The 27,694-nt window shown below is 43.9% G+C and overlaps 1 protein-coding gene across 6 annotated transcripts in view; it reads right to left on the bottom strand.

The window, feature by feature from the left end:
• ATP13A3 (ATPase 13A3) overlaps positions 1–27,694 on the bottom strand; it is a 131,386-nt gene that overhangs the window by 86,473 nt on the left and 17,219 nt on the right. For all 6 annotated transcript variants that reach the window (XM_030215583.1, XM_030215581.1, XM_030215587.1 and 3 more), the window contains 9 exons: positions 27,262–27,359; positions 25,514–25,687; positions 23,589–23,774; positions 21,104–21,174; positions 19,129–19,209; positions 12,015–12,084; positions 11,109–11,243; positions 4,732–4,804; positions 1,757–1,888 (listed from right to left, as the gene is read on the bottom strand). In XM_030215583.1, coding sequence (XP_030071443.1) covers positions 1,757–1,888; positions 4,732–4,804; positions 11,109–11,243; positions 12,015–12,084; positions 19,129–19,209; positions 21,104–21,174; positions 23,589–23,774; positions 25,514–25,687; positions 27,262–27,309 — 970 coding nt within the window. In that variant the 5' untranslated portion in view covers positions 27,310–27,359. The remainder of the gene's footprint in view (positions 1–1,756; positions 1,889–4,731; positions 4,805–11,108; positions 11,244–12,014; positions 12,085–19,128; positions 19,210–21,103; positions 21,175–23,588; positions 23,775–25,513; positions 25,688–27,261; positions 27,360–27,694) is intronic.

Here is a 27,694-nt window from a genome sequence, read left to right as displayed (position 1 = left end):
CAGTCGTGAGAACAAGCAGCCTGCTTGTCCTCGGAGAATCTTTCCTTACACTTTGTAATTTCATCCACCTTAGCCATGACAAAGGTCAGGAAGTCTCTCTCACCCTTAACGCTGCCTCTGATCTGATTGATCATATTCTTTTGAATCGCTTGGAATCCAAGGTGGAAGCAGCTTGACGCGTGGCTGTGCTGGAGTGTAGTGTATGCCGGAAGGCAGCCAGACACGGAGAGAATGCACAGAATTCTGAGCAGTTTGCAGGGGTAGGGAATTCTGCATTATGCAGTAGCACAGAATTCCCCCAGGAGTAATCTATCTATGGAATTAGATATTTCAGCTGTAGTGAAAAAAAAATTCTTCAGCTTGAGACCGATAACAGGCAATTCGCACTCTTATGGATCAGAAGTCAATACGTCTACTACTCCTACACTCTTAGGTGTTCTCATGCCTTAATTACTGTGATTTATTTATTTATTGCATTTGTATCCCACATTATCCCACCTCTTTGCAGGTTCAATGTGGCTTACAATACGTCATGGATACTGGAAATAGAAGAGAATATACATTTGGTTTGACAGAGGGTTTTGGGTTACATGGTGGTGAAATACATGATTGTGTTAAAGCAAGGCACGTTATAAGACATAAGATTCATTACTGCAGGGTATCAATCATTCTCAAATTTGAAGATTACAACTGATCCTACTTCTTTATGGTGCAAAATAATTCAATCACAATGTTCCCTTTCTATACTGTGAGCACTGGTTGCCCATTTCATATCATACCCCTTCCAAAATAATTACTATGGCTCATCAAGTGTTTCATTCTGGCCAGCCCACATTCTTTTCTAATCATCTAATCCTCCAGAGCTTGTCTTAAGGTAGGCCCGGGGAAGGACTACAGGTGGTCAGGTGGGGTGGCATAGTATGTTCGCAAAGCGGTGAAGGGGGAAGTTTCAGCAGAAACCAAAGATCCTGGTTTTGGTTAGGCTCTAAAATAAAGATGATACTTGGATACTTCAGTTCAGCCCTGTGCTATATTGATTTAACATGTTGGCTTACTAATTAAGATGCCGACTAGTGCACATTATAATTTTAATGAGATTGAGGGGAGCAGTCAAAGGGCTTGGCTTATGCCACCAGCAAAGTTTGGTCATCTGAGATGAAGTGCTGCACTTGAACTCAGATGATCCCTTTGCCCCTTGTGTTGTATTTTCACATTGGTCCTGAGCTAGCGTAAAGATGCAGTGTTAAGTGAAGAGCAAAAAGCTATGCTGAATTTTAATGCAGTTTTTTCTACATTGGAAGCAATTTATTTATTTTATTTATTACATTTGTACCCCGCGCTTTCCCACACATGGCAGGGTCAGTGCGGCTTACATAGTAACAATATAAAGAATTACAAAGTCGTAAAAAAAAGAATGTACAGTTTATAGTAAACGCAAGATTAATGGGGTTAACGGATAAGTAAGTTGAGCATGGGAGGAACTGAGTGCAGAAGGAAATGAGCATAGGGAATTACTAATTCACCCGTTTTGCATGCTCACCGTGTTATCCTTTAGCACAGGGCAAGATTTTCCCATGTTAGAAACTTTTTATATTGGGGAGTAAGACTAGCATGAGAAACATTTTGACTGAATCAATGTGCTGAAGCATAACGCAGGCCTACAGATATCAAACTGAAAATCATTCTAAGTTAAATATGCAGAGAAAAAGAATGTTGCTGATACATAGGCTTTTTAGGCAATAGTTGACTACTTTACCTGTTAACATGCTTTCATTTACAATGCAAGTACCACTGACAAGGACTGCATCGCAAGGCATGATCATTCCATTAGATGGGATCACAATGACATCTCCAGGCACTAGGTCTGTGGAAAGGATCTCTTCGATTTCTACAAGACAAATTTGGCTACATAAGTACATTAGTGTACTTCATTACATTATTATTAGAGAGCAGGGCTCCAAAGATACATGCAGCAGGTTGCAAATGGTGAGAAAAATAACCCCTCTAGCTGACAGCAGGTATGGCTAACAATGCATGGCAACAGCACTGAGATAGACACAGGGGAAGCCACTGCTTGCCCTGGGATTGGTAACATGGAATGTTGCTACTGTTTGGGTTTCTGCCAGGTACTTGTGACCTGGATTGGCCACTGTTGGAAGCAGGATACTGAGCTAGATGGACCATTGGTCTGATCCAGTATGGCTATTCTTTTGGATATTGAACACACTTATTCCTGCAGTAATCTTATTCAGGGCCAGTTCCGGAGTGGGTGGTGCTCCAGGCAAGCAGGGGCCTTCTCCCCATGTCTTCTACCCTGCTACAGTCTTCCAAAACAGAGAGGGTGGGCTGGGTTGCATACAGCAGTCCAGGTTTGTGTGCGCATGCGCACTCAGGATGGAGGGTGTAGATTAGGTCAGTAAGGGGCCATGTTGTACTCCCAGTTCACACACAGAGTTCCTGGTGGCACACCTCTTCACAAAATACTTCAGATGATTGCACTATGCCCTACAGCCATCCCTGATCCTGCTACTACTAATCATTTCTATAGTGCAACTAGACATACGCAGCTCTGTACACATTATATGCAGGTACTTTCTCTGTCCCTAGAGGGCTCACAATCTAAGTTTTGGTACCTGAGGCAATGGAAGGTTAAGTGACTTGCCCAGAGTCACAAGGAGCTGCAGTGGGAATCAAACCCAGTTCCCCAGGATCAAAGTCCGCTGCACTAACCGCTAGGCACTCCTCTGTGCCAGCTTTTGGAACCAGAATCAAGAGGAAAGGGGAGGCAGCAGGACTGCTACATAAACAGAAAATGTGCATGCACACACTCCTATCCTAGCATATTCCATTAGCTCTGCATTCTATAGCTCATGGCCAACTAGCTCAATGCAGGAAGTTAGAGATGCAGAAAAGAGGACCAAGAAAGAGAATGAGAGGCTGAAACAAGAAGGTACAGGGCATAAGAGCCACAAAGGAGGAAAATGATGGACTTCCTTAAAGCAAATAGGGAGAGTTGGGAAGATCAAGCAAGAAATTATAGAAAAGCGAGGCAAACCAAAAAAAAAAAAAAAAAAAACACAAACAAAATATGCAAGATAGGGATAAACATAGATGTGTTGGAGGGCAGCAAAATGAAAAGGCAGTGAAAGAAATAATGGCAAATATATGGAAGGGGAAGGAGAGAGAAAGTTGAAAACAAAGACAATGAAGAAAAGGATTCAAAAAACAGGCAAGAGGAAAAATTACAAGCCTTATAACAAAGGCAACCGGCAAAGATCGGAAAAAAAAAAATCTTTTTTTAATAGTTTTGCAATATTTGGTTTATGCTTTAGGTCTACTTCCTTGTTCTAAGTCCTGCATTTTTATCATATATACACTATATTTTATGTTTTAATTTGTAATCCATCAAGAGAAAGTAAATTCAGATTGTTGGTCTATAAAAGAATAATAATGGAATGGAATAATGGAAATTTAGTACAATATTTACAATTATCAGCATAATAATTGACAAGTGCCCTTCTCTACAGTTGAAATAAGATGGTTAAAATACCTTATCAAAACTACTACATTTATTTTTATTTTTGGAGCCCTGTTTGACAACTTAAGTTCTACCACCAGCACATCTCTCACTGCAGTTTCTACTACCAATACCACACCTTAAAGAGCCAAGGGTTGGCAGTACACTATGTTGTGACACAAGAACCCAGAAGCAAAATATTCAGATTGAGAACTCGGTGCTTTGTGGTTAACTTAATTCTCTATATATAAAAGGCACCACCAACGTTCTAAATGAAGCCTCCAGCCGGAAGTGTGAAGGGGGAGAGATATCCGGTTTCCCCATGAGTGTCTGCCCCGCCCTCGCTCTCTCTGTAACACAAACAGTGAAGGAAAACACAGCAAAGCACGAAATCAAATCGCTCTCTCTGTAACAGTGAAGGACTCAGAGGGGGGAGGGGAGAGAGGGCAGAAGCCCTCACTATCTCTGTAACACAAACACAGCAGAGCAGGAAACTTAACACTGAAGGACTCGACTCTGAGGGGGGAGGGGACAGAGAGGACAGACAGCACAGGGGAAGGGAGAGAGGGCAGAGGGCAGGGACACACACACTCCCACATGCACACAGAAGAAAACCTTGCTAGCCCCCGTTTCATTTGCATCAGAAACGGGGCTTTTTTACTAGTATTCTAATCAATTCCCTTGTTCAATTCAGAGGCATTAACAGCACCACCAGGGAGGATATGTCTATCCCAACTGCCTAGAAGAAAAACATCTGTAGTGGTCAAAAGAGAACAAAAAGAAAAGGCCATCATAAAATAGGTAACAAGGTCAAACTATCCAAAAATAGTAGTAGAAGGGAGTAACTAGGCTCAAGAATTTGAAGAGCTCTTGCTAAACCCAAGTCTGGAAAAATGCCTCTCATATCGCAATACACTGCAATCAAGCTGTGCAAACTTTCAGACATGATTAAGCAAGTACTTTCTAAGGGTGAATCTGGTTTCCCATCAGTTTAAAGGTAGCAGAACTTGACTTAAACAAGTAGCAGCACACGAGTGAATCTTCACCATTCTAGTATGTGCCTTTTCTGACTCAGAAAAAAATAATGAGCTGCAATAAAGGAAGAAAGAAACCCAGATGACGAGGGAAAAAAAAGCTTGAGAAGAGTGTCTTCAAAATTAGTTTATATATATATTTTTTTTAACTCTGAAGAACATGCGTTTTATGCATCTTACCTTCATTGGCTCGGCAAACAGAGACTCTGACAATACTGTGAGCTGCTACCATATCATGTAACATGACATATTGCTGGAAGAGAAAAAAAAATGTATATATTAACACAGTACTACCAATAAGCTATAAATGTGCCATACACACTGTCCACCTTAATATGACTGCTTCTACTCTATACGGTTACCCTAATAACGCATTTTTATAGCATTATATAATAATCTAGCTATAAAAATGCACTGATGTCCAATGCTATTAAGTAGGCCTCAATCTCAGCACTTGTTAATGTACACAGTGCATTTTCATAACAAGGTCCCTCAGTGAAAAAGAGATGCATATTGCCATTTCAATACAGAGTTTTCCCATTTTGTTTCGTGCACTTGTAGCAACTCATGTGACTAAATTTGAAGTGACCAGGTACAAAGTAAGTACCTGTATATAACATGTAAACTGTTTTTTGATGGTAACCACAGAAAGACGGTTTAATCAATCCCATCCCCTTTTCTCCTTTACCAGCTTTATTTTGTTTTGATTTTTAGCTATGAAGTTTAAAAGCAACTAGTAAGGTCCTATCCCAGCAGGGCCTGAAAAGTCATGTTATTTCTGCTCAGCTGGTAGTTTCAACGTTAGCAGTGGATAACCTCAATTAGAAGCTGTATTTTTAACCCAGGAACTACAGCAATACTGAGAACAAAATACAGGCTGAAACAATAGACTCCTTAATCCACCTAGCAATAGTGACTTTGAACGCCCCCTCACTCTTATTGCACCCTCCAATTAAAACAAAAAGATGAGCCAAAAACCAGAATGCTTCAGTTCTATACAAGTACGCTTTTAGTGCTTGCCTAACATCCAGCTGATAGCACAGTTTTTGTTCTTCTGATACTCTGGCCTCTCCCAACACAGGCAATGCTATAGATTGGTTGAGATGAAAGGCCATCACTACCTTAGGGAGGGAGGGAGGGAGGAATGCATGAACCACTTTCTTCCATTGTCTTAGATGCAACTAATTTGCCCAAGGTCAAACAGCAACAGCGGGATCTGAACCCTAGCTTCACCAGGTTTCAGCCCACTATTCTAACCAGGCTACTCTTCCACTCCAACTTTTGGACACTGCTAACAGTTCATGTACAACCTTGACACCCCTTCCCTTCTGCTTTACTGGTAATGATTCCAGGATATACAAACTGGCAGACAAGCTATAGACTCTGCATTCTGGGGAAGGAGAGGGGGGAAATCATAGATGTTAGCTGGGAAGCAAGCTTGACTTAGAGCTTCTATTCTCATGCTGGTGATGTCTAAAGCAATGCTGCTGTTAACAAGATGGAGCCAAGCTCTGATTGTGTCATTTTTTGCACTTGGAATAAAGCAGCAGTAGAAGTAAGGGCCTAAAGCATGATGTCATGGTCTTCGAAAGGTCCTTAGCCTTCCTCATTGTAGCAATCAATGCAGGCAGTATGAAAAAACTGTCCCCTTGAAACCTTATATTTGGTACATTTGTATCCCACATTTTCCCACCTATTTGCAGGTTCAATGTTGCTTACATAGTACCGTAAACGGCGTTAGCCGATTCCGGTATGAACTAATACAAGTATGAACAATTACAAGGTGATATTGTGGTAGAAAGAGGTACATGTGTGGTAAATACAATTGGGGGAACATTAGAGAGGGAGAGGAAGAGTTAGGATATGTCCATTATGGTCTTTGGTTTCGTTATGTCGCAGGTATCCAGGTTTTTTATGTTGGGTCGGTGGGATATGCTTTTCTGAACAGGTCTGTTTTTAGTGCTTTCCGGAAGTTTAGGTGGTCGACTGTAGTTTTTACTACTTTTGGTAGCGCGTTACATAGTTGTGCGCTTAAGTAGGAAAAGCTGGATGCATAAGTGGATTTGTATTTGAGTCCTTTGCTGCTTGGGTAGTGGAGGTTTAGGTATGATCATGCTGATTTCCTAGTGTTTCTGGTTGGCAGGTCAATGAGGTCCGTCATGTATCCCGGTGCCTCTTCGTAAATAATTTTACGAACTGTCGTGAAGATTTTGAAAGTAATACGTTCTTTAATTGGAAGCCAGTGCAGTTCTTCTCATAGTGGTTTGGCGTTGTCAAAATGCGTTTTTCCAGATAAAAGCCTAGCTGCTGTGTTTTGGTCGGTTTGAAGTTTCTTTATGATTTGTTCTTTGCATCTCACATAAATTCCATTGCAGTAGTCTGCATGGCTTAGTACCATTGACTGTATCAGGTTGCAAAATATTTCCCTCGGGAAGAATGGTTTCATGCCTTTGAGTTTCCACATTGAGAAAAACATTTTCTTTATGGTGGATTTCACTTGGGTCTCTAGTGAGAGATTTCGGTCGATTGCTACTCTAAGAATTTTCAGGCTGAGATAGGGAGGGTGTATCCTGGGGTGTTTGTAAAACTGTACATCGCTGCGTAACCCTAGTAGCGCTTTAGAAATGTTAAGTAGTAGTAGTGTTAATGTTTGTAGGTTTGTAAGTGTTGTATTGGGATGAGATGAGGCAGTGTGTTTTTTCTGTGTTGAGTTTTAGTTGGAATGCATTTGCCCATGAGTTTGTGATGTTTACACTGAGCTTAATTTCATTGGTGATTTCTGCCAGATCATGCTTGTAGGGGATGTAGAGTATAACATCATCGGCATAGATAAATGGGTTAAGGCCTTGGCTAGTGGGGCCATCATGAGGTTGAAGAGGATCGGTGATAGTGGTGATCCTTGCGGTATTCCACAATCTGGTTTCCAGGGTGACCATATGTTTATGCTTGATTTCACTTGATATGATCTGGTGGTTAGAAAACCCTTGATCCAACTGAGAGTGTTACCACCGATACCGAAGTAGTCTAGGAGTCTCAGCAGTATGTTATGGTTAATCATGTCGAACGCACTAGACATGTCAAATTGGAGGAGAATGCTTTTGCCTATTGCTATCTCCTGCTTGAATTTAGTTAGGAGAGTACTGTTTCGGTGCTGTGTTGGGGTCGAAATCCTGATTGTGACTCATGTAGTATGGTGAATTTGTTTATGTAGTCACTAAGTTGTTTGGACACCAGTCCTTCCATTAGTTTGACTATTAATGGGATAGATGCTGCTGGGCAGTAGTTGGTGATGTCGTTTGTTTGTTTTTTCTTGGCGTCTTTTGGTATTGGGGTGAGCAGGATGAAAAAATTATGTTCTTACTTGATAATTTTCTTTTCTTTAATCATGCCAGACCAGTCCAGACTAATGGGTTGTGTCCATCTACCAGCGGAAGGAGACAGAGAAAATAGTTCCAAGCAAACCGCCCCTTAAGGGTATCGTGCAGCCTGGAATGTTCAGTATTTTGAATAGCCAAGCAATGGTGCTCTGAACTCTAGAAGAAATCACAGTTAATACCAAACAGGCAAACTCTTGGAGCCAATATGCATAACCTCACTGTTCCTGCTTGGCGAAAGGCAACTGCAACCTCGCCTCACAGTAAAATAAGCGGGAGGGAATGGTCCAACTGTGCTTGCTCAAGCACATAGAGATCTACCCCTGGATCCGGGGAAAGAACTCTATGATGCCAAGTACCAGGAGTCATACAGAGCTGGCACAACAACAAGTGGCAGGAGATTGAATAGAGAAGATGAAGTAGGCAGTGCTGTAGGACATCCCAGCGTATTGAAGTGTCGTGGAACAGCCAGGGATACCTAAAGGAAACAACACTCTGACAGACTTTAGCCACGGAGGGTATCTGGACTGGTCTGAAATGATTAAAGAAAATAAAATTATCAGGTAAGAACATAAATTTTCCTTTCTAGTCATCTATACCAGACTAGTCCAGACTAATGGGATGTAGCAAAGCAGTTTCCCAAAGAGGGAGGGAGTAAAGAAGAACGCAGAAAGTTGAAAAATCAACAAAGCTATACACACAGCAAAAAACTGATCAGCAGAAAAGGATTCGAATATCCGAACCACCAGGCTACCAAAATGGAACAGAGTTAGACACTAGAAAAGGAACTGAAGCCGTAGGACATAAAACAAACGTCCTGAGCAAAAGAAAAATTACGTATCCCTGTCCTGAGAGTAGTAAAAGCAGCAGCAAAAGATACTCATGCCAAAGGACCCCCTTGGAAGGAAGGCAACAGTCGTATCCGAGCAATAAGGAGAAGAACTGTCTCTCCTAGACCAGGATCCACTGTGCCCCACACTGTGACCTGCAGAGAAAGAACTACACTCAACATGTGACAATGGAGCTGCGTTCAACATGCAGAGATGAAAGGTTGCAGAATAAGCAGCGAAGGAACTTCACTGAACATGACATGACATGATAGAGCTGTCCTCAACATACAGCGATGGAGCTAAAGCCAATCTGGAACTGTGGAACTGTGCCAAGCATGCAGCGATGGAGCTGGTGCCCAACATGGAACGGTGGAGCTGCATGGAATAATGAAGCCGCGCTCAACATAGAGCGATGGTGCAGCGCTCAACATGCAGCGGCACAATACCCTTAAGGGGCGGTTTACTTGGAACTATTTTCTCTGTCTCCTTCCACTGGTAGATGGACACAACCCATTAGTCTGGACTGGTCTGGTATAGACAAGGAAGTAGCCTTTTTCTTTACGGAAAATACCCTGCTGAAGTATGAAGTTTAAGTGGGATGTGAGATCTGTTATGAAGCGGTGGGGGGGCAGATTGTATTAGGTAGCTGGGACAGATGTCCAATTGACAGTGGCTGTTGGAGTATCTTTTAATCGCCTGGGTAACTGTGTCGACGCTGAGGGGAGCAAAATTTGACCATATTCTGTCCGCAGCGTATTTGCCAGGGATCGGGTCTACACCATTAATGAAGTTTTCTATGTCCGTGTTGTCCTGAGGTAGAGTTTTGCGTAGGTTTACAATTTTTTCATTGAAATATTTAGCAAGGTTGTCTGCAGTTGGGATGTCAGTGTTGGTTGTGATGACCGGCGTTGTGTCTAGTAATTTGTTCACAAGATGGTACAGTTTCTTTGTATTTTTGTAGTCCGGACCAATTTTAGTTTTGTAGTACGACCTTTTGGTCTGTCTTATTGTGTATTTGTATTTCCTTTGTGTTTGTTTCCATGTGTTGAATGTATGTTTGTCTTTTATTTTTTTCCATGCGCGTTCCAGTTTCCTTAATTGTGTTTTTAATTTTTCCAGTTCTTCGTTGAACCATGGTATCATGTCTGCGTGACGTTCTTGTTTGTAAGGGTGCTATTTCATCTAGTATATGTCTGCATCTTTTGTCCCATTCTGAGAGGTAGTGTATGGAATCTGTGCTGTCCAATCATTATTGTATATCTTTTGCCAGAAAGTATCCGTGTCTATTTGGCCTCTCGTGGTGTGGGTTGTGTGTTCTCGTGTGTGGGGAGAACCCCTTTTCTGCCATTTTAAGGATAGGTTTAGTTTGTAATGGTTGGTCCATGGTGTTTCTGTTCAACTAGTTCGTGTAATGGTTAGGTTCTGATCAGTGGACAATTTGTATGAGATGAGGTTGAGAGTATGACCCTTCGCATGGGTTGTTTGCACGTGTGGCCATGTAAGATCACATAAATGAAGGCATTCTCGTGCGTTGGTAGAGTGTGGGTCTTCTAGGTGAAGGTTAATGTCTCCTAATACTAGTATATTGGAGTTGGATACACGTATATTTGAAACGAAGTCCATGAAGTCTGCTTGGCTTTCGTTCCAGTTGCATGGTGGTCTGTAAAACAGGACACAATTTAGGTGGTCGAGCAGGGTTTTATGGTGGATTCTGATTGAGGCTATTTTGAGGTGGGTTGCTATAGATTCTGCAGTGGTTTCAATAGTGATGTGGTCGGTATATTAGCGCTATACCCCCTCTCCTCTCTTTTCTGGTCCAGTGAGTGATTTTATATTCAGGAAGACATAGGTTTAAGATGATAGGGTCCTCCTGATCATGGATCCAGGTTTCAGTAATGAAGAGTAGATCAAGTTTTGCTGACATGATCCAGTCTGTTATTATTATTGTTTTATTATGGATCTGGCGTTGACGTAGCCTACTTGAAGTTTTCGGTATGGGTCTTCTGCGTTCAGTGTTATGTGGACTTTTTTTAGTTGTCGTTTCTTGGTTTGTGAGGGTTTTTATGACCTTTCTTTCCTTTTTTTTTCAAGTTGTACACATGTTGGTGTTTTTCCTTTGTTTTGTTTATTGTTGGTTTGGTGTGGTGTGTCTGGTCAGCATTTGATGATTGAATAGTATGGGTATATTGTTGATTTCTTCGAGTGGGGTGGTTAGTGTTAGGTGGATCAAAGATAAGGAGTAGATTGCTAGGAGTAGTTTGGCGGTCTTTTAGGAACTAAGTTTCTTTAAGCAGTTTGATACAGGCATTTCGTCAACAGCTCTAACAAATATATGCGAACAAACGGCACTTACCTTTTTGATGGTGTACAAAGAGCTACCGATGGATATCAGAGACATGATCACAATAGCTAATGCATAGTAATAATATTCATCTGTAGTCCACAAAATAACACTGAACAGTTGGAAAATGTAGAAAGGATTGAGAACCTGAAGACAAACGAACACAGGTCAACTCAAAACTGGAGCTCACTATTATTACAGAGATAGAGCATTCACTACCTGTAACTGAGCATCAATATGACAAAGTACCCTGTGAATTCATTCCAGCCTATTTTAGAGAACAGGAGATGAGGATATGAATGGCTCAACAGAAAAGTTGCAAGGATATAGGCCTGTCCCCTGTTGTTTAAGTGCAGCAATACATGACTGATTTATAAATAAATCTTGTTATGTGGTCACTGTGTAATTCAAAGAACTATCATGTAATGCCAAAAACATCCTAATTGTCGTTGTAGGAGACAAAAGTGAGGCAAACACAAAGCAGGCATAGAAGCAAATATACACTTATCACCCAAGCTCAGTTTTACTCAGTTTTTATTCGACATAAATTGTCATTAAGCAACTAACTAAAAAAAAAAAAGTTATCACACACCATAATAGCGCTAGTATCTAAAGAGTCCAATTTCATTTTAATTTGGAAGATACACTGCTCTGATAAAAGGGGCAAAGCTCTCAACCTTTCACACTGCAAATTATATTTTTCATTGTACTGTTTTTATCTTTGTCTTTTATGAATCTGAAAGGTTCTTTTTGGCCTGGTTATTATATTATTTTCAACTTTTAAAGTGTTCAATATGCTGGTTTAAGAGCCACAAGGGGTTAGTTCCATACTACTCTTCCACAAACATGAAAATACGATGAACTTGCATGAATTCATATAAATAAAAACTATTACAATTTAAATTATGTAAAATTTACCTCCTTAATGAGAAGCTTAAAAATGGAAGGCACTTTCACGTCAATCTCATTTATGCCAAAGAACAATTTTCTGCATTGAGGACAAAAGCAATAAGGTTAATCCTAGGTCTCAAATGACGTAAATTGATTGATATACTGATTAGCAAATCCAAGATTTTAAAGCAGCCTACAGATTATTACATTTAATTCTACAAAGAAATCACTTATTTTCAGGCCAGATACTGCTACTGTAAATGCTTTAATTAAAACAGAGTAAAACTACCAGCTTGATAAGACAGCGGAACCTATAAAGCGAATGCTACATACCTGTAGAAGGTATTCTCCGAGGACAGCAGGCTGATTGTTCTCACTGATGGGTGACGTCCACGGCAGCCCCTCCAATCGGAAACTTCACTAGCAAAGTCCTTTGCTAGCCCTCGCGCGCCCGCGCACACCGCGCATGCGCGGCCGTCTTCCCGCCCGAAACCGGCTCGAGCCGGCCAGTCCAGTATGTAGCAAGACAATACACTTCAAGGGAAGACACAACTCCAAAGGGGAGGCGGGCGGGTTTGTGAGAACAATCAGCCTGCTGTCCTCGGAGAATACCTTCTACAGGTATGTAGCATTCGCTTTCTCCGAGGACAAGCAGGCTGCTTGTTCTCACTGATGGGGTATCCCTAGCCCCCAGGCTCACTCAAAACAACAACATTGGTCAATTGGGCCTCGCAACGGCGAGGACATAACTGAGATTGACCTAAAAAATTTACCAACTAACTGAGAGTGTAGCCTGGAACAGAACAAACAGGGCCCTCGGGGGGTGGAGTTGGATCCTAAAGCCCAAACAGGTTCTGAAGAACTGACTGCCCGAACCGACTGTCACGTCGGGTATCCTGCTGCAGGCAGTAATGAGATGTGAATGTGTGGACAGATGACCACGTCGCAGCTTTGCAAATTTCCTCCATGGTGGCTGACTTCAAGTGGGCTACCGACGCTGCCATGGCTCTAACATTATGAGCCGTGACATGACCCTCAAGAGCCAGCCCAGCCTGGGCGTAAGTGAAGGAAATGCAATCTGCTAGCCAATTGGATATGGTGCGTTTCCCTACAGCCACTCCCCTCTTGTTGGGATCAAAAGAAACAAACAATTGGGCGGACTGTCTGTGGGGCTGTGTCCGCTCCAGATAGAAGGCCAATGCTCTCTTGCAGTCCAATGTGTGCAGCTGACGTTCAGCAGGGCAGGAATGAGGACGGGGAAAGAATGTTGGCAAGACAATTGACTGGTTCAGATGGAACTCCGACACAACCTTTGGCAGAAACTTAGGGTGAGTGCGGAGGACTACTCTGTTGTGATGAAATTTGGTGTAAGGGGCCTGGGCTACCAGGGCCTGAAGCTCACTGACTCTACGAGCCGAGGTAACTGCCACCAAGAAAATGACCTTCCAGGTCAAGTACTTCGATGGCAGGAATTCAGTGGCTCGAAAGGAGGTTTCATCAGCTGGGTGAGAACGACATTGAGATCCCATGACACTGTAGGAGGCTTGACAGGGGGCTTTGACAAAAGCAAACCTCTCATGAAGCGAACAACTAAAGGCTGTCCTGAGATCGGCTTACCTTCCACTTGGTAATGGTATGCACTGATTGCACTAAGGTGAACCCTTACGGAGTTGGTCTTCAGACCAGACTCAGACAAGTGGAGAAGGTATTCAAGCAGGGTCTGTGTAGGACAAGAGCGAGGATCTAGGGCCTTGCTGTCACACCAGACGGCAAACCTCCTCCAATGAAAGAAGTAACTTCTCTTAGTGGAGTCTTTCCTGGAAGCAAGCAAGATGCGGGAGACACCCTCTGGCAGACCCAAAGAGGCAAAGTCTACGCCCTCAACATCCAGGCCGTGAGAGCCAGGGACTGGAGGTTGGGATGCAGAAGAGCCCCTTCGTCCTGCGTGATGAGGGTCGGAAAACACTCCAATCTCCACGGTTCTTCGGAGGATAACTCCAGAAGAAGAGGGAACCAGATCTGACGCGGCCAAAAGGGAGCAATCAGAATCATGGTGCCTCGGTCTTGCTTGAGTTTCAACAAAGTCTTCCCCACCAGAGGAATGGGAGGATAAGCATACAGCAGACCTTCCCCCCAATCCAGGAGGAAGGCATCCGACGCCAGTCTGCCGTGGGCCTGAAGCCTGGAACAGAACTGAGGGACCTTGTGGTTCACTTGAGATGCGAAGAGATCCACCAGGGGGGTGCCCCACGCCTGGAAGATCTGTCGCACCACACGGGAATTGAGCGACCACTCGTGAGGTTGCATAATCCTGCTCAACCTGTCGGCCAGACTGTTGTTTACGCCTGCCAGATATGTGGCTTGGAGCACCATGCCTTGACGGCGAGCCCAGAGCCACATGCTGACGGCTTCCTGACACAGGGGGCGAGATCCGGTGCCCCCCTGCTTGTTGACATAGTACATGGCAACCTGATTGTCTGTCTGAATTTGGATAATTTGGTGGGACAGCCGATCTCTGAAAGCCTTCAGAGCGTTCCAGATCGCTCGCAACTCCAGAAGATTGATCTGTAGATCGCTTTCTTGGAGGGACCACCTTCCTTGGGTGTGAAGCCCATCGACATGAGCTCCCCATCCCAGGAGAGACGCATCCGTGGTCAGCACTTTTTGAGGCTGAGGAATTTGGAAGGGACGTCCCAGAGTCAAATTGGAGCAAATCGTCCACCAATACAGGGATTCGAGAAAACTCGTGGACAGGTGGATCACGTCCTCTAGACCCCCGGCGGCCTGATACCACTGGGAGGCTAGGGTCCATTGAGCAGATCTCATGTGAAGGCGGGCCATGGGAGTCACATGAACTGTGGAAGCCATGTGGCCCAGCAATCTCAACATCTGCCGAGCTGTGATCTGCTGGGACGCTCGCACCCGCGAGACGAGGGACAACAAGTTGTTGGCCCTCGCCTCTGGGAGATAGGCGCGAGCCGTCCGAGAATCCAGCAGGGCTCCGATGAATTTGAGTTTCTGCACTGGGAGAAGATGGGACTTTGGGTAATTTATCACAAACCCCAGTAGCTCCAGGAGGCGAATAGTCATCTGCATGGACTGCAGGGCTCCTGCCTCGGATGTGTTCTTCACCAGCCAATCGTCGAGATATGGGAACACGTGCACCCCCAGCCTGCGAAGCGCCGCTGCTACCACAGCTAGGCACTTTGTGAACACCCTGGGCGCAGAGGCGAGCCCAAAGGGTAGCACACAGTACTGGAAGTGGCGTGCGCCCAGCTGAAATCGCAGATACTGTCTGTGAGCTGGCAGTATCGGGATGTGTGTGTAGGCATCCTTCAAGTCCAGAGAGCATAGCCAATCGTTTTGCTGAATCATGGGGAGAAGGGTGCCCAGGGAAAGCATCCTGAACTTTTCTTTTACGAGATATTTGTTCAGGGCCCTTAGGTCTAGGATGGGACGCATCCCCCCTGTTTTCTTTTCCACAAGGAAGTACCTGGAATAGAACCCCAGCCCTTCTTGCCCGGATGGCACGGGCTCGACCGCATTGGCGCTGAGAAGGGCGGAGAGTTCCTCTGCAAGTACCTGCTTGTGCTGGAAGCTGTAGGACTGAGCTCCCGGTGGACAATTTGGAGGTTGTGAGGCCAAATTGAGGGTGTATCCTTGCCGGACTATTTGGAGAACCCACTGATCGGAGGTTATGAGAGGCCACCTTTGGTGAAAAGCTTTCAACCTCCCTCCGACAGGCAGGTCGCCCGGCACTGACACTTGGATGTCGGCTATGCTCTGCTGGAGCCAGTCAAAAGCTCGCCCCTTGCTTTTGCTGGGGAGCCGCGGGGCCTTGCTGATTCGCACGCTGCTGACGAGAGCGAGCGCGCTGGGGCTTAGCCTGGGCCGCAGGCTGTCGGGAAGGAGGATTGTACCTACGCTTGCCAGAAGTATAGGGAACAGTCTTCCTTCCCCCGAAAAATCGTCTACCTGTAGAGGTAGAAGCTGAAGGCTGCCGGCGGGCGAACTTGTCGAATGCGGTGTCCCGCTGGTGGAGAGACTCTACCACCTGCTCGACTTTTTCGCCAAAAATGTTATCCGCACGGCAAGGCGAGTCCGCAATCCGCTGCTGGATTCTATTCTCCAGGTCGGCGGCACGCAGCCATGAGAGCCTGCGCATCACCACACCTTGAGCAGCGGCCCTGGACGCAACATCAAAAGTGTCATAAACTCCTCTGGCCAGGAATTTTCTGCACGCCTTCAGCTGCCTGACCACCTCCTGAAAAGGCTTGGCTTGCTCAGGGGAAGAGCATCAACCAAGCCCGCCAACTGCCGCACATTATTCCGCATGTGTATGCTCGTGTAGAGCTGGTAAGACTGGATCTTGGACACGAGCATAGAGGAATGGTAGGCCTTCCTCCCAAAGGAGTCTAAGGTTCTAGCGTCCTTGCCCGGGGGCGCCGAAGCATGTTCCCTAGAACTCTTAGCCTTCTTTAGGGCCAAATCCACAACTCCAGAGTCATGAGGCAACTGAGTGCGCATCAGCTCTGGGTCCCCATGGATCCGGTACTGGGACTCGATCTTCTTGGGAATGTGGGGATTAGTTAATGGCTTGGTCCAGTTCGCAAGCAATGTCTTCTTCAGGACATGGTGCAAGGGAACAGTGGACGCTTCCTTAGGTGGAGAAGGATAGTCCAGGAGCTCAAACATTTCAGCCCTGGGCTCGTCCTCCACAACCACCGGGAAGGGGATGGCCGTAGACATCTCCCGGACAAAGGAGGCAAAAGACAGACTCTCGGGAGGAGAAAGCTGTCTCTCAGGAGAGGGAGTGGGATCAGACGGAAGACCCTCAGACTCCTCGTCAGAGAAATATCTGGGATCTTCCTCTTCCTCCCACGAGGCCTCACCCTCGGTGTCAGACACAAGTTCACGGACCTGTGTCTGCAACCTCGCCCTGCTCGACTCCGTGGAACCCCGTCCACGATGGGGGCGTCGAGAGGTAGACTCCCTCGCCCGCATCGGCGAAGCTCCCTCCGCCGACGTAGTCGGGGAGCCTTCCTGGGAGGTGGCCGCGGTCGGTACCGCACGCGGTACCGACGTCGGGGACCTCAACCTGGGCGATGGGCCAGCCGGCGCCACGCTCGACGGTACCGGTGGCGCAAGCACCGCCGGTACCGGAGGGGTAGGGCGCAACAGCTCTCCCAGAATCTCTGGGAGAACGGCCCGGAGGCTCTCGTTTAGAGCGGCTGCAGAGAAAGGCTGAGAGGTCGATGCAGGCGTCGACGTCAGTACCTGTTCCGGGCGTGGAGGCTGTTCCGGGCTGTCCAGAGCGGAGCGCATCGACACCTCCTGAACAGAGGGTGAGCGGTCCTCTCGGTGCCGATGCCTGCTGGGTGCCGAATCCCTCGGCGACCCAGAGCTCTCGGTGCCGACACGGGGAGGAGACCGGTGTCGATGCTTCTTCGATTTCTTCCGAAGCATGTCACCGGAGCTCCCCGGCACCGACGAGGAGGACGTCGAATCCATCCGTCGCTTCCTCGGGGCCGAGACTGAAGAAGGTCGATCTCGGGGGGGCTGTACCGCAGGAGCCCTCAGGGTAGGCGGAGACCCACCCGAGGGCTCACCGCCACCAGCAGGGGAATGGACAGCCCTCACCTGCACTCCACCCGATGCACCACCGTCCGACGACATCAGCAGACGAGGTCCTGGTACCACCGACGTCGATGCAGCTATCCGATGTCTCGGCGCCGATGCAGAGGCCCGATGCCTCGATGCACTCGATGCAGGGGCGGCCGAGGAAGAAGGTCTGGACGCTGACGACGTCGATGCACTCGAAGATCCCGGTGCCGATGCCGACGAAGAGCCCGAGAACAACACGTTCCACTGGGCTAGTCTCGCTACCTGAGTCCGCCTTTGAAGCAGGGAACACAGACTGCAGTTCTGAGGGCGGTGCTCGGCCCCCAGACACTGAAGACACGACGAGTGTCGATCAGTGAGCGAGATAACCCGGGCGCACTGGGTGCACTTCTTGAAGCCGCTGGAAGGCTTCGATGTCATGGGCGGAAAAATCACGCCGGCGAAATCAAAAGCCGAAATGGCGAAATTTGAAGCACCAAATTTAGAGGGAGAAAAAATCTCGACCGAGGCCGAAAAGAGGCCTACCCCGACGACGAAAGAAAACTTACCGGGGCAAAAAAGCTGGAAGTACGGGGAGGATTTACACGAAACCCGGCGGGGGGTTTCCGGAGCACTTCCCGACTAGGACAAAGCTTTCCCGAAGGAAAAAAAACACGTTCAAAACAAATTGGACGCGCGAGGTCGACTTTCCGGGGCTCGACACGGCGAAAACACGACCGTACCGAGTGCGGACAAAAGAAGACTGGCCGGCTCGAGCCGGTTTCGGGCGGGAAGACGGCCGCGCATGCGCGGTGCGCGCGGGCGCGCGAGGGCTAGCAAAGGACTTTGCTAGTGAAGTTTCCGATTGGAGGGGCTGCCGTGGACGTCACCCATCAGTGAGAACAAGCAGCCTGCTTGTCCTCGGAGAAAACACTTTATCCAAATGTCAAGATGATGTTTTCTTTATTTTTATTTCCTGACATCACAGGGCAACTTAAGCAAGATGCATTTAAAGGTATAAGGTAGTCAAAAATGTCTACTGTAAGTTAGAAATTCTTCCATTTTCAGTTGGTGTATGGGAGTCAGCAGTCCTTTGATGAATTTCTTTCATAGGGAAGGGAGCAAACTACAGTCGAAGTTTTTGAGACTCCTTTCTTGGCCGTATTCAAATCTAGGCTTAAAGACCACCTTTTTGAGGCTGCTTTTAACGCCTATTCACTTGTTCCATACCCATGTCTATAAGTAATTCCCATATCCCTTATTTGTCCTGTCTGTCTGTCTTCATTAGATTGTAGCTCTGTTGAGCAGGGACTGTCTCTTACATGTTTAGTGTACAGCGCTGTGCATATCTACTAGCACTATTGAAAATAAGAAGTAGTGGTAGGGATATCAATAACACGATAAAATTACTGACTTTTGAACCTGTGATGTCACCAGAATGCCTAGATGGATTTAGAGCTTTATCTCGCTTTACATACTTACCTTAGATTGATGCTTTGGAGCTATCGAACATGAAATGCTAGTACATAGTAATCATTACCTGTAGTCATGCACCTCTCTGCTTAGTCCTTTACTGAGCTCTTCATGTACTAAGCAGCAAGAGAATCCCTCATCCAGTCCCCTAAAGAAAACAGATTAACTATTTGTAGTTTGAACTCTCAATATTTCTCCCATGGTTTCATATCCTGCCACAATGAAAGCAACCAACAGTTTAGGAACCAGCAATAGGAGGAATGGGATAAGAAAAATACAGGTTTCATATTAAACATTCTACATATTGTTCTGCAAAGGACTCACGTTGCTGGGTATCGAGACCTGTTGAGTACCACCCCAAAACATCTTTGGCATTCTGCAAGTTAGAAACCTGCCCCAGCTACAAACCATCCATCCTGTATGAAAGCCAAGTTTTATTAAAGTCCAAATTAACTGAAATGGAACATACCAGAAAACCAAGAGTTGACAAAAGTGAATATGGTGAACATTAACTTATATGCCTACTACTATATTGTGTATTTGTATTTTACCGAACCGGCGCCTGCCTCTACGGTATTGTGTAAGCTACATTGAGCCTGCAACTAAGTGGGAAAATGTGGGGTATAAATGTGTTAAATAAATAAATAAAAATTAACTGAGAGTCTTCTATTTTGTGGGCAATTGTAAAGCAGGAATTTTAGTTAGTCTTGATGCATTATTTACAGTCTATAGTGCACTATAGGCTCCTGAGCAATGAATCAACACCAGCATCACCTACACAAAGGTACTTGTCAGCATACAAGCTTCCCATAGGGTTCTTAACTATTCTCCTTCTTACTTTTAAAATCTTTTGGTGTTACTGGATGAAGCTGGTGAAAGGCTTAAGGCAGTCAATGGCATAATGTTGCTGTGGGCCCAGAGAGTTCAAAGCTAACAAATTAAATTTCAGCAGTTTAAAAAAACAACAACTGAACCATAGATCATAAATTCATCTATGGAAATAGGGTAGGTTCCAAGTGACTTGAGAAGGAAAGTATAACACCACGCCACAAGATGGAGACAAAGAAATGGAAACGACAAAACTTTTAATCTGTCTTCAGTGTATGTAAAACCATGGGAAAAGCACTGAAAAAGAAGCGTGCAATTCCTCCGAGGCCAATAGATACTAGGATCCAAGGCCTAAAAACCTTAATTGATCTCTAATAAGATGATCACTGCAGTAGATTAGGGCAGTGGTTTCCAAACCTGTCCTTGAGAACTACCAGCTCAGTCAGGTCTTCAGGATACCCACAACGCATATGCACAAGATATGTAGGCAGTGGGGGAAACACATGCAAGGGTGCTGAATTTGTGGAACGGCCTCCTGGCGCGAAGTGGTGGTGATGAAAACCAGTATCTGAATTCAAGAGAGCTTGGTACAAAGAGTGACAGGGAAAGAATATGGCATGGATAGGCAGACGACAAGCCATGTGGCCTTTACCTACATCTTCTCTGTTTCTATGTATATTTATAACAGATATCACTGAAACCTCACTGAGGCTTGCAGTAGGTGCAGCTTACCTGGTTCTGTGGACAACTTTAGACATTGTTTCACATTTCCAGGAGAAGTAGACATCAAAACTGACAGAATTTAAGCAGGTTTTGAATAAACACAAACTAACGTCATTGGTAGACTTTGAAGGGGTAGGGCAGAAATCTGTGGAAGCATAGTGGGCATATACAAATGGACAGAAACCTAGAAGATGTCTGAAGATAATGTTCAGTTGCTCCACTTAAACTGAACATTATCTTCAGACATCTTCTAGGTTTCTGCAACATGAACACCTTGTGGATTTCAAGACAGCCCACACCATAGAACCATGACCAATAAATTCAACTTAAGAATTTCAACCATACACTGGAGCTGAATTTAAGAAAAGTAATGCACTACACCAAATGAAAAATAACAAATATGGAAAGACAAAATAATTTACTTTGCCCATAAATTCTGGCTGTAAATATTCAGAACATACAGAACTGAGATACATAGAAACAAAACTTACTTCAAAAAGGCAAATGTTTGGCTCAAGTCATTCCAGAAGTATTTCAAACTGTGATGTGTGAAATAGCGAATCTGTAAGTCAAAGATTGACAAGATTTAACTAAATGATAACAGGGAGTTCAAAGAATTCCTAATTATGAGGAGGAGGAGAAAGAGGAGAAGTCAATATGTGCTCCATTTCAACCCTCTTCCTGGTTGCTACAGCATCACTGGAGAAAGCGAAGATCCTTACATTTAGCATGTATTCTCCAAGGACAGCAGGCTTCATATTCTCATAACACTAAGGAAAATAAAGAACGAGCTTGAAAAAGGCCCAAATAAAGGAGCCACAAGAAAAAATAGCCGGAAGGCACTTAATAGCTCTCAAGAACCAGGCAAGTGAGGAGAGGACAAAAAAGAGCACACCTTCTCCTCACCCACTGGAGAGAATATAGAAGCCCGTTTGTCCTCAGAGATTAGATTTAACTGAAAACACAAATGAGAGAACTACCCAAATAGAGGTGAGGAAATGCATTTGAAAGGATAATTAGTATCTGGAAATGTGAATGTACCTGTTAATTTCCTTTCCTCTAGTCTTGCCAGACTAATCCAGATGAATGGATTATGTCCCCTTGCCAGGGTGCCAGAGAAAAACAGCTGAGAGCAGACTTCACTCCTCTTACAGGGATCTGATTTCTGCCTGCAGCTTCTCAGTAATCTATATCAATTATGTTTTTGATTTCCAATTCACTGACAAAGCCAAATCTGGAGCACTCAAATCATTAGTTCATTGTTACTAACCCAAGAATGAGACTTCCATAAACCAAGGAAACAACTACCTTCAAAGTGGGGCACAACATAACTATTAGCTTTCTGAAATTGTCAGTCTGAACTGCTCTAGAAGGACTCAAGAGAAGGAAATTAACAGGTAAGCCCAAATTTCTGAACTTGTTCCAGTTGCATGCTATACCAAAATTTTTACCAAGATATTAAAACACTCCATTATCAATCGATACATAACTGAGAACTCATCGATTGACCCCTGAGGAAGGCTGTTATAGCCGAAACACGGGCCGTGTTGGGTCCAAATAAAATTTTCATTGGAGCATCTTATCCTGGTGTGGTGACTGATCACTTGAAACTGGTTCCTTTCCACCCTGTTACTGCTGTGTTCTGTCCTTGTGGAGAGTGTGAACCCCATTTGTCTTTTCATCTATGGAGCTGGGTATGACATTTGAGGCTGGCAAAAAAATGCATTTACATTTTTTTTGGGGGTGGGAGGGGGTTGGTGACCACTGGGGGAGTAAGGGGAGGCGATCCTCGATTCCCTCCGTGGTCATCTGGTCAGTTGGGGCACCTTTTCGAGGCTTGGTCGTAAACAAAGAGGGGTCAAGTCGGCCAAATGCTCGTCAGGGCCGGCCTTCTTTTTTCCATTATCAGCCAAGGCCGGCCATCTGTTAACCAAGCCCCTGTCCCGACTTCGGTACACTGCCGACACCTGCGACGGAAAGAAGTTGAAGCCGGCCAAAATCGGCTTTCGATTATACCGATTTGGCCGGCATTAGGAGAAAGCCCGCCATCTCCCGATTTGTGTCGGAAGATGGCCGACCTTCTCCTTCGAAAATAAGCAGGATAGTAACATAGTAGATGACGGCTGAGAAACACCTGTACGGTCCATGCAAGTCTGCCCAACAAGACAAACTCATATGTGCTACTTTATGTGTATACCTGACCTTGATTTGTATCTGCCATTTTCAGGGCATAGACCGTAGAAAGTCTGTAGACACAGAGATATACTTTCCTTTATATTTACCCAAGGAGACCAACCTCTGCCCCAAGATTTAAGAGATGCTACCCTATAAACCTTGAGAGAGAGGGCTAAACCCGGGTTCCAAAAAGTAGTTATGCATACTCGACTCCCTGAAGGAAAGAATCCTATCTGCAAGAGCAGTGAGGGAGCATCTGCCTATCTTCCAGAGCCAAACTCTGCCTTCTGTAAGAGTTGTCGGTTTATCTTCACCCAAATCTCTTGTAAAGGAAGGTGGCTGAAGAAATAGATCCCTCAAGGGAAACAGTTACTCAGAGGCCTCACACTTCAACATATGTCTCCTATGTGGTGCTCTTTTGCCCCACCAAAGGCTGTATCACCTGATAAGTATCCTTGCTATGTTGCCCTGTTCTCACAACAGCCAATGATGTAAAAGAGAATGGACAGGATCTTCCAGAACAAAAACCAGAAGATGGGATCAGGGCACATCCAGACTCCCAGCAGAATCATGCGAAGAATAAAGTGTTCTCCCCTCTTTTGTGCCCAGCTTCTCTCTTCCAAACAACTTCTCCATTGGGGCAATATCCCTTTTTGTGGAAGCAATCTCCCTCTGTCTGCTAAATCAGCTCTCTCCTCCTCTTGTCCCAGTCAGTTAAATTCTCTAGCACCCCAAACAAATTCAGAACAAAATGCACCCCGTGGATTAAGCAACACTTTGGAAGCAGAAAGCACTATCTACCTCTTGTAACTGAGCTTGTGGACACATCTGCAGCTGGTCTTCACTCTCCTGAGCAGGGCTCTCGGGCAAGTGAACAGTGTGACCATTTGCCACCTTGTCAACTGAAGATTCTGGATCCTGAAATGGGTTGTTTCCTGGGGAAAGCAGAATACGAACCCTCGCACAAAACCATATCCTGAATTCATCCTAAACACAGAAACAAAACATTTTAAAAACACTTTTCAGTGGCTTATTCTTATCTAACGCTCAGTTGTATTTTCACTGATCATTGATGCTTTTAATTGGCCAAAACATGATCTTCTGAAAGACTACTTTCATTTAAAGATCTTATAAATCGCTGTTGTCAATTAACAAAAACCCTGAACAAACTGAGAAAAGAAATTAAATAATAGTTTAAGTAAAGAGCAAAAAACTGCCAGGTCTATAGTCAGTGTTAATCAATCTGCTGATCTGGTATATTGATTGATCTGGATTCTTCTGGATTCTGCTGAATGTTAGAGAAATGTGAAGGGAGACAGTAAAGCAAAGTTCTAAAAAGGAGAAATACATGGCTGCTGGCTGATGCAAGACTTGAAACTAATTTTATCATTTCAAAATCATTTGCAGGTAAGTGGTATTCTGGCAAAGGATGGGTTGTGTATGCAAGAACAGCTTTCTAATAGCAATGAAGGAATCAAAAGCAAGTAGCAGAACTGAAGCAAGCAAAATAATCCTTGGTAAGTGGGAGACAATAGTGTAGCGCACCAGTAAAAATCTGACAGACCTTACAGTCCTCATCTGATATATTCTAGATTTCCTCCACAACAAACATTTCACTGTTTCTAAAGCAAGTCAAAAGTTCTCAGTTTTAGGCTTTTGCATAAAGAAGGTTGTTTGCTTTGACAAAGAATTAAGCAACAGAATTTCCAACCCACTATAACTGCAGAGCCTTAAAATCTGCCATGGGATCTCTCAAGCACAAAAATTAGGAGAAACAGCAGGAAACCACTCGAGTGCATATTCTTTCAACATATCTGGCTGGCTGGGCTCTCCAGGAAATTCTAGATTCAGCAGACAAGTATGAACTTAGGCCAAAAATATTTACTGATAAACTTTTACATAATGTAAATGTGTGCAGAACACCAAAGGAAACAAGTCGAAATGGGTCCACTTGCCAGATGGCCATCTTTTCATCTGCTGTTCTATTTCTTGCACAGTGTTTGTTCTAGACCAATATCAACATAAAAACAGTAGGACGCTTTCTTCTTTACTATCTTACAGGACGGAGGGAACATGGAACCAACATTTTTTCAGACTTTATGAACATTGCATTTCCAATTCTTACATAAAATGGCACGGTACGTGAACGATTTCATATTAGGGGGAGAAAAGGCTCATCCTCATCCATGTAAAATGCTAGGGTTTACAAATCACACATTTTTCATGTTATCACTACAGCCTTCGCCAAATTTTCCAAAGCTAAAGTACGTGCAAATTTCTGCTCTGAAAATGATACCATAAGAACTATGTGCTCATGTTTACACCAGCTTTTCAGTCTGCTCAAATTTTTGGGATTAATTTACACACATATGCATAAACTTTTGAAAGAATGCACATAAGTGAAAAGCTCAATCTAAACCCATCACAGTTGGTAAAATTACATGTACGTGCTTTTACCTGCAAATCTGCAAGTATTTTATAGAAGCTCATGTCTGCAAGTGAAGTGTTCTACTTTTGAAAATAACTTTGGTTTTACAGTTACTATTAGAATTATTACTAATTTCCTTTCTATTTTTACTGTCCTATTTTGTCTGAGGTTCATTATTTCAACATCTTTTTAACTTATGCTATACATTTGATTTTTATCATAATATCATCACCGCTTTGTTTTTCCAGTTTTCCACCAGTCCAACAAGTATAACACATTCAATCTAGCACAGACTTACAGTTGTTCTCAGCAGCACCACATCACAGTCTTTCAGGGTAGCTCTAGCACAAGTTGCTTTCACACGCCATTTAGGCATCCAGTAAAGGAGGAGGAGGAGGAAGCCACCGGTACAAAACACCCCTACGGCAACTAAAACTAGCTTCCAGTGACACAGATTATAACCATAAATCTCCTGCAGGGAAACAGGAAAATAAATAATGAACAATGATATCCTTAATTACTTTGGCTAAGGAAAGCAGTCAAATTAACAAAAAAAAAAAATGGAGGGAAGCCAGCTTATTACACTTTGCAGGCATTTCTTTTAAAAATATTTTAGATCTTATTCTTGAAGTCACCTAAAATGTTAAAAGTGTAACAAGCTGTTCCCCCCCCCCCCCCCAGTTTTTTCCTAACTTGACTGCTCTTGACATCTACTAAAAATTTTCAAGAAAACTGCTCAGACACAAAATTATGAAACATGAATTTACAAATAAAATTCATGTCCACTTCTTATTCTGCTGGCTAATTACAGCCTCATATGACATATTAAAATCCTCCCCCCGCCAAAAAGGAACACATTTCCCACGTACTAATAGTATCTGTTTCAGAAACTATATTTTCACATCATAACACATCCTTGCAAACTTAAAGAGTACCTCTGCCTGTCTGACTTAAGTGGTAGGGTAGCTGTTTTAGTCCACTTTTAAAGGTGATAAAAATAAAATAAAACATAGAAAAGAAAAAAAGATTATATATTTTTATTGGACTAACTTAATACATTTTTTGATTAGTTTTTGAAGGTAACTCTTCTTCAGATCAGAAATGCAATGTTTATCCAACTTTTTAAAAAAAGGTATCTTATTTTCTTTTCTCTGTTTTATTTTATTTCTATTTGTTTGTTACCCGTCTGACTTAGGAAAGTAAAGGTTGAAATGCCACAATAGGCAACACCCTAAACCCCACCACAGAAAGTCTATTTTAAATCTGTGATGAGTCATTCAAAAAATAAGGATTCTAGCCCCAGAAGACTAACTTCATCAAGATTAGAAAAGCACCTCGAGATGGAAGAATCTGACGTGAGATTTTACAAGAACAATAAACCTATTTGTTAGAAAAGTGCAGTATAGATAATCCAAAGAGACAAAAACAAATCAAATCCAGGGGCCATGCTGGGCAACAGAGTCCTTTAGGGCCAATTTCCTCTACCCTTGGGAACCAAACTTAGTTGGAATCTGAGTCCACACCCATGGGTCCAGTATTAGATGGTGCTACAATTGCAGTGAAAAACACCAAAGGCCACAATAAATATGCATTAGTCAAACAGATCTCAAGCAGATTCATTGTAGAAATCTTGAAAACTCAACTAGGCTATGGCCCTCAAGGACTGTGGTTGCCCACCTCTGGTCTAAGGAAATTTTGACACAACATTTGTGATTATAACTGGAATCAAAATCTTTGAGGACAAGTCTTTCTCAGGAAGTTAACCCAGCTGTTGATGGCAATTTCCTACTCTACCAGCAGTTAGATCACAATTCGCTAATCAGACTATTTTCTGAAGGATGGAACAGTGCCAATCCCCCCAAGTGAGTCAAACTCATCTGTTTCATGTGGGCAGAAAGACAACATGAGATCAGAAGCCTTCTAATGCAAAAGCTATAATTAATTGAGCTGGGTAATTTCCCAAACTGATATGCAAGCTTCTAACCGCAAACTTTCTAGTACTGTTAGATCATTAAGATATAACAGATCAGAAAACCAGTTACCTACCATCTCATCCTCCTCATCTTTGTTGATCTTCTTGTCTTCCTTCTCCATATTTACCAAGATCTGAAACTTCTACCAAACCTCAAGACACTTGGAGACACCTAAAAGGGGAAAAAAAAAACAGCTGCTGAAGCTATTTATAACTAGAGAGTTTGTCTTGTATAGTCGCAGTCTTTCAGCATTAGAAGAAACAACCGGCACTTCATTTAATGTCACAACTAGAAAAAGCAAGGATAAATGATGGCATATGAACAAGGGAAGTTAAATGTGAAATTGAAACACCTCTAAAAAGATAACCATCATTATCACACTATTTGTAGACACATATTTGCCTATGCTTTATACTGTTTTATAGCTTTTCTGCTACTGTAATCCTTTCCATTCAGACTGTGATGTTGCAATATAGCATCACAAGGATGTCAGGAATTTAGAAACC

Source organism: Microcaecilia unicolor, chromosome 10 (assembly GCF_901765095.1).
Source record: "Microcaecilia unicolor chromosome 10, aMicUni1.1, whole genome shotgun sequence".
Taxonomy (NCBI): domain Eukaryota; kingdom Metazoa; phylum Chordata; class Amphibia; order Gymnophiona; family Siphonopidae; genus Microcaecilia; species Microcaecilia unicolor.
Note: the sequence above shows the minus strand (reverse complement) of the source record. Positions and strands in the feature narration are given on the sequence as shown.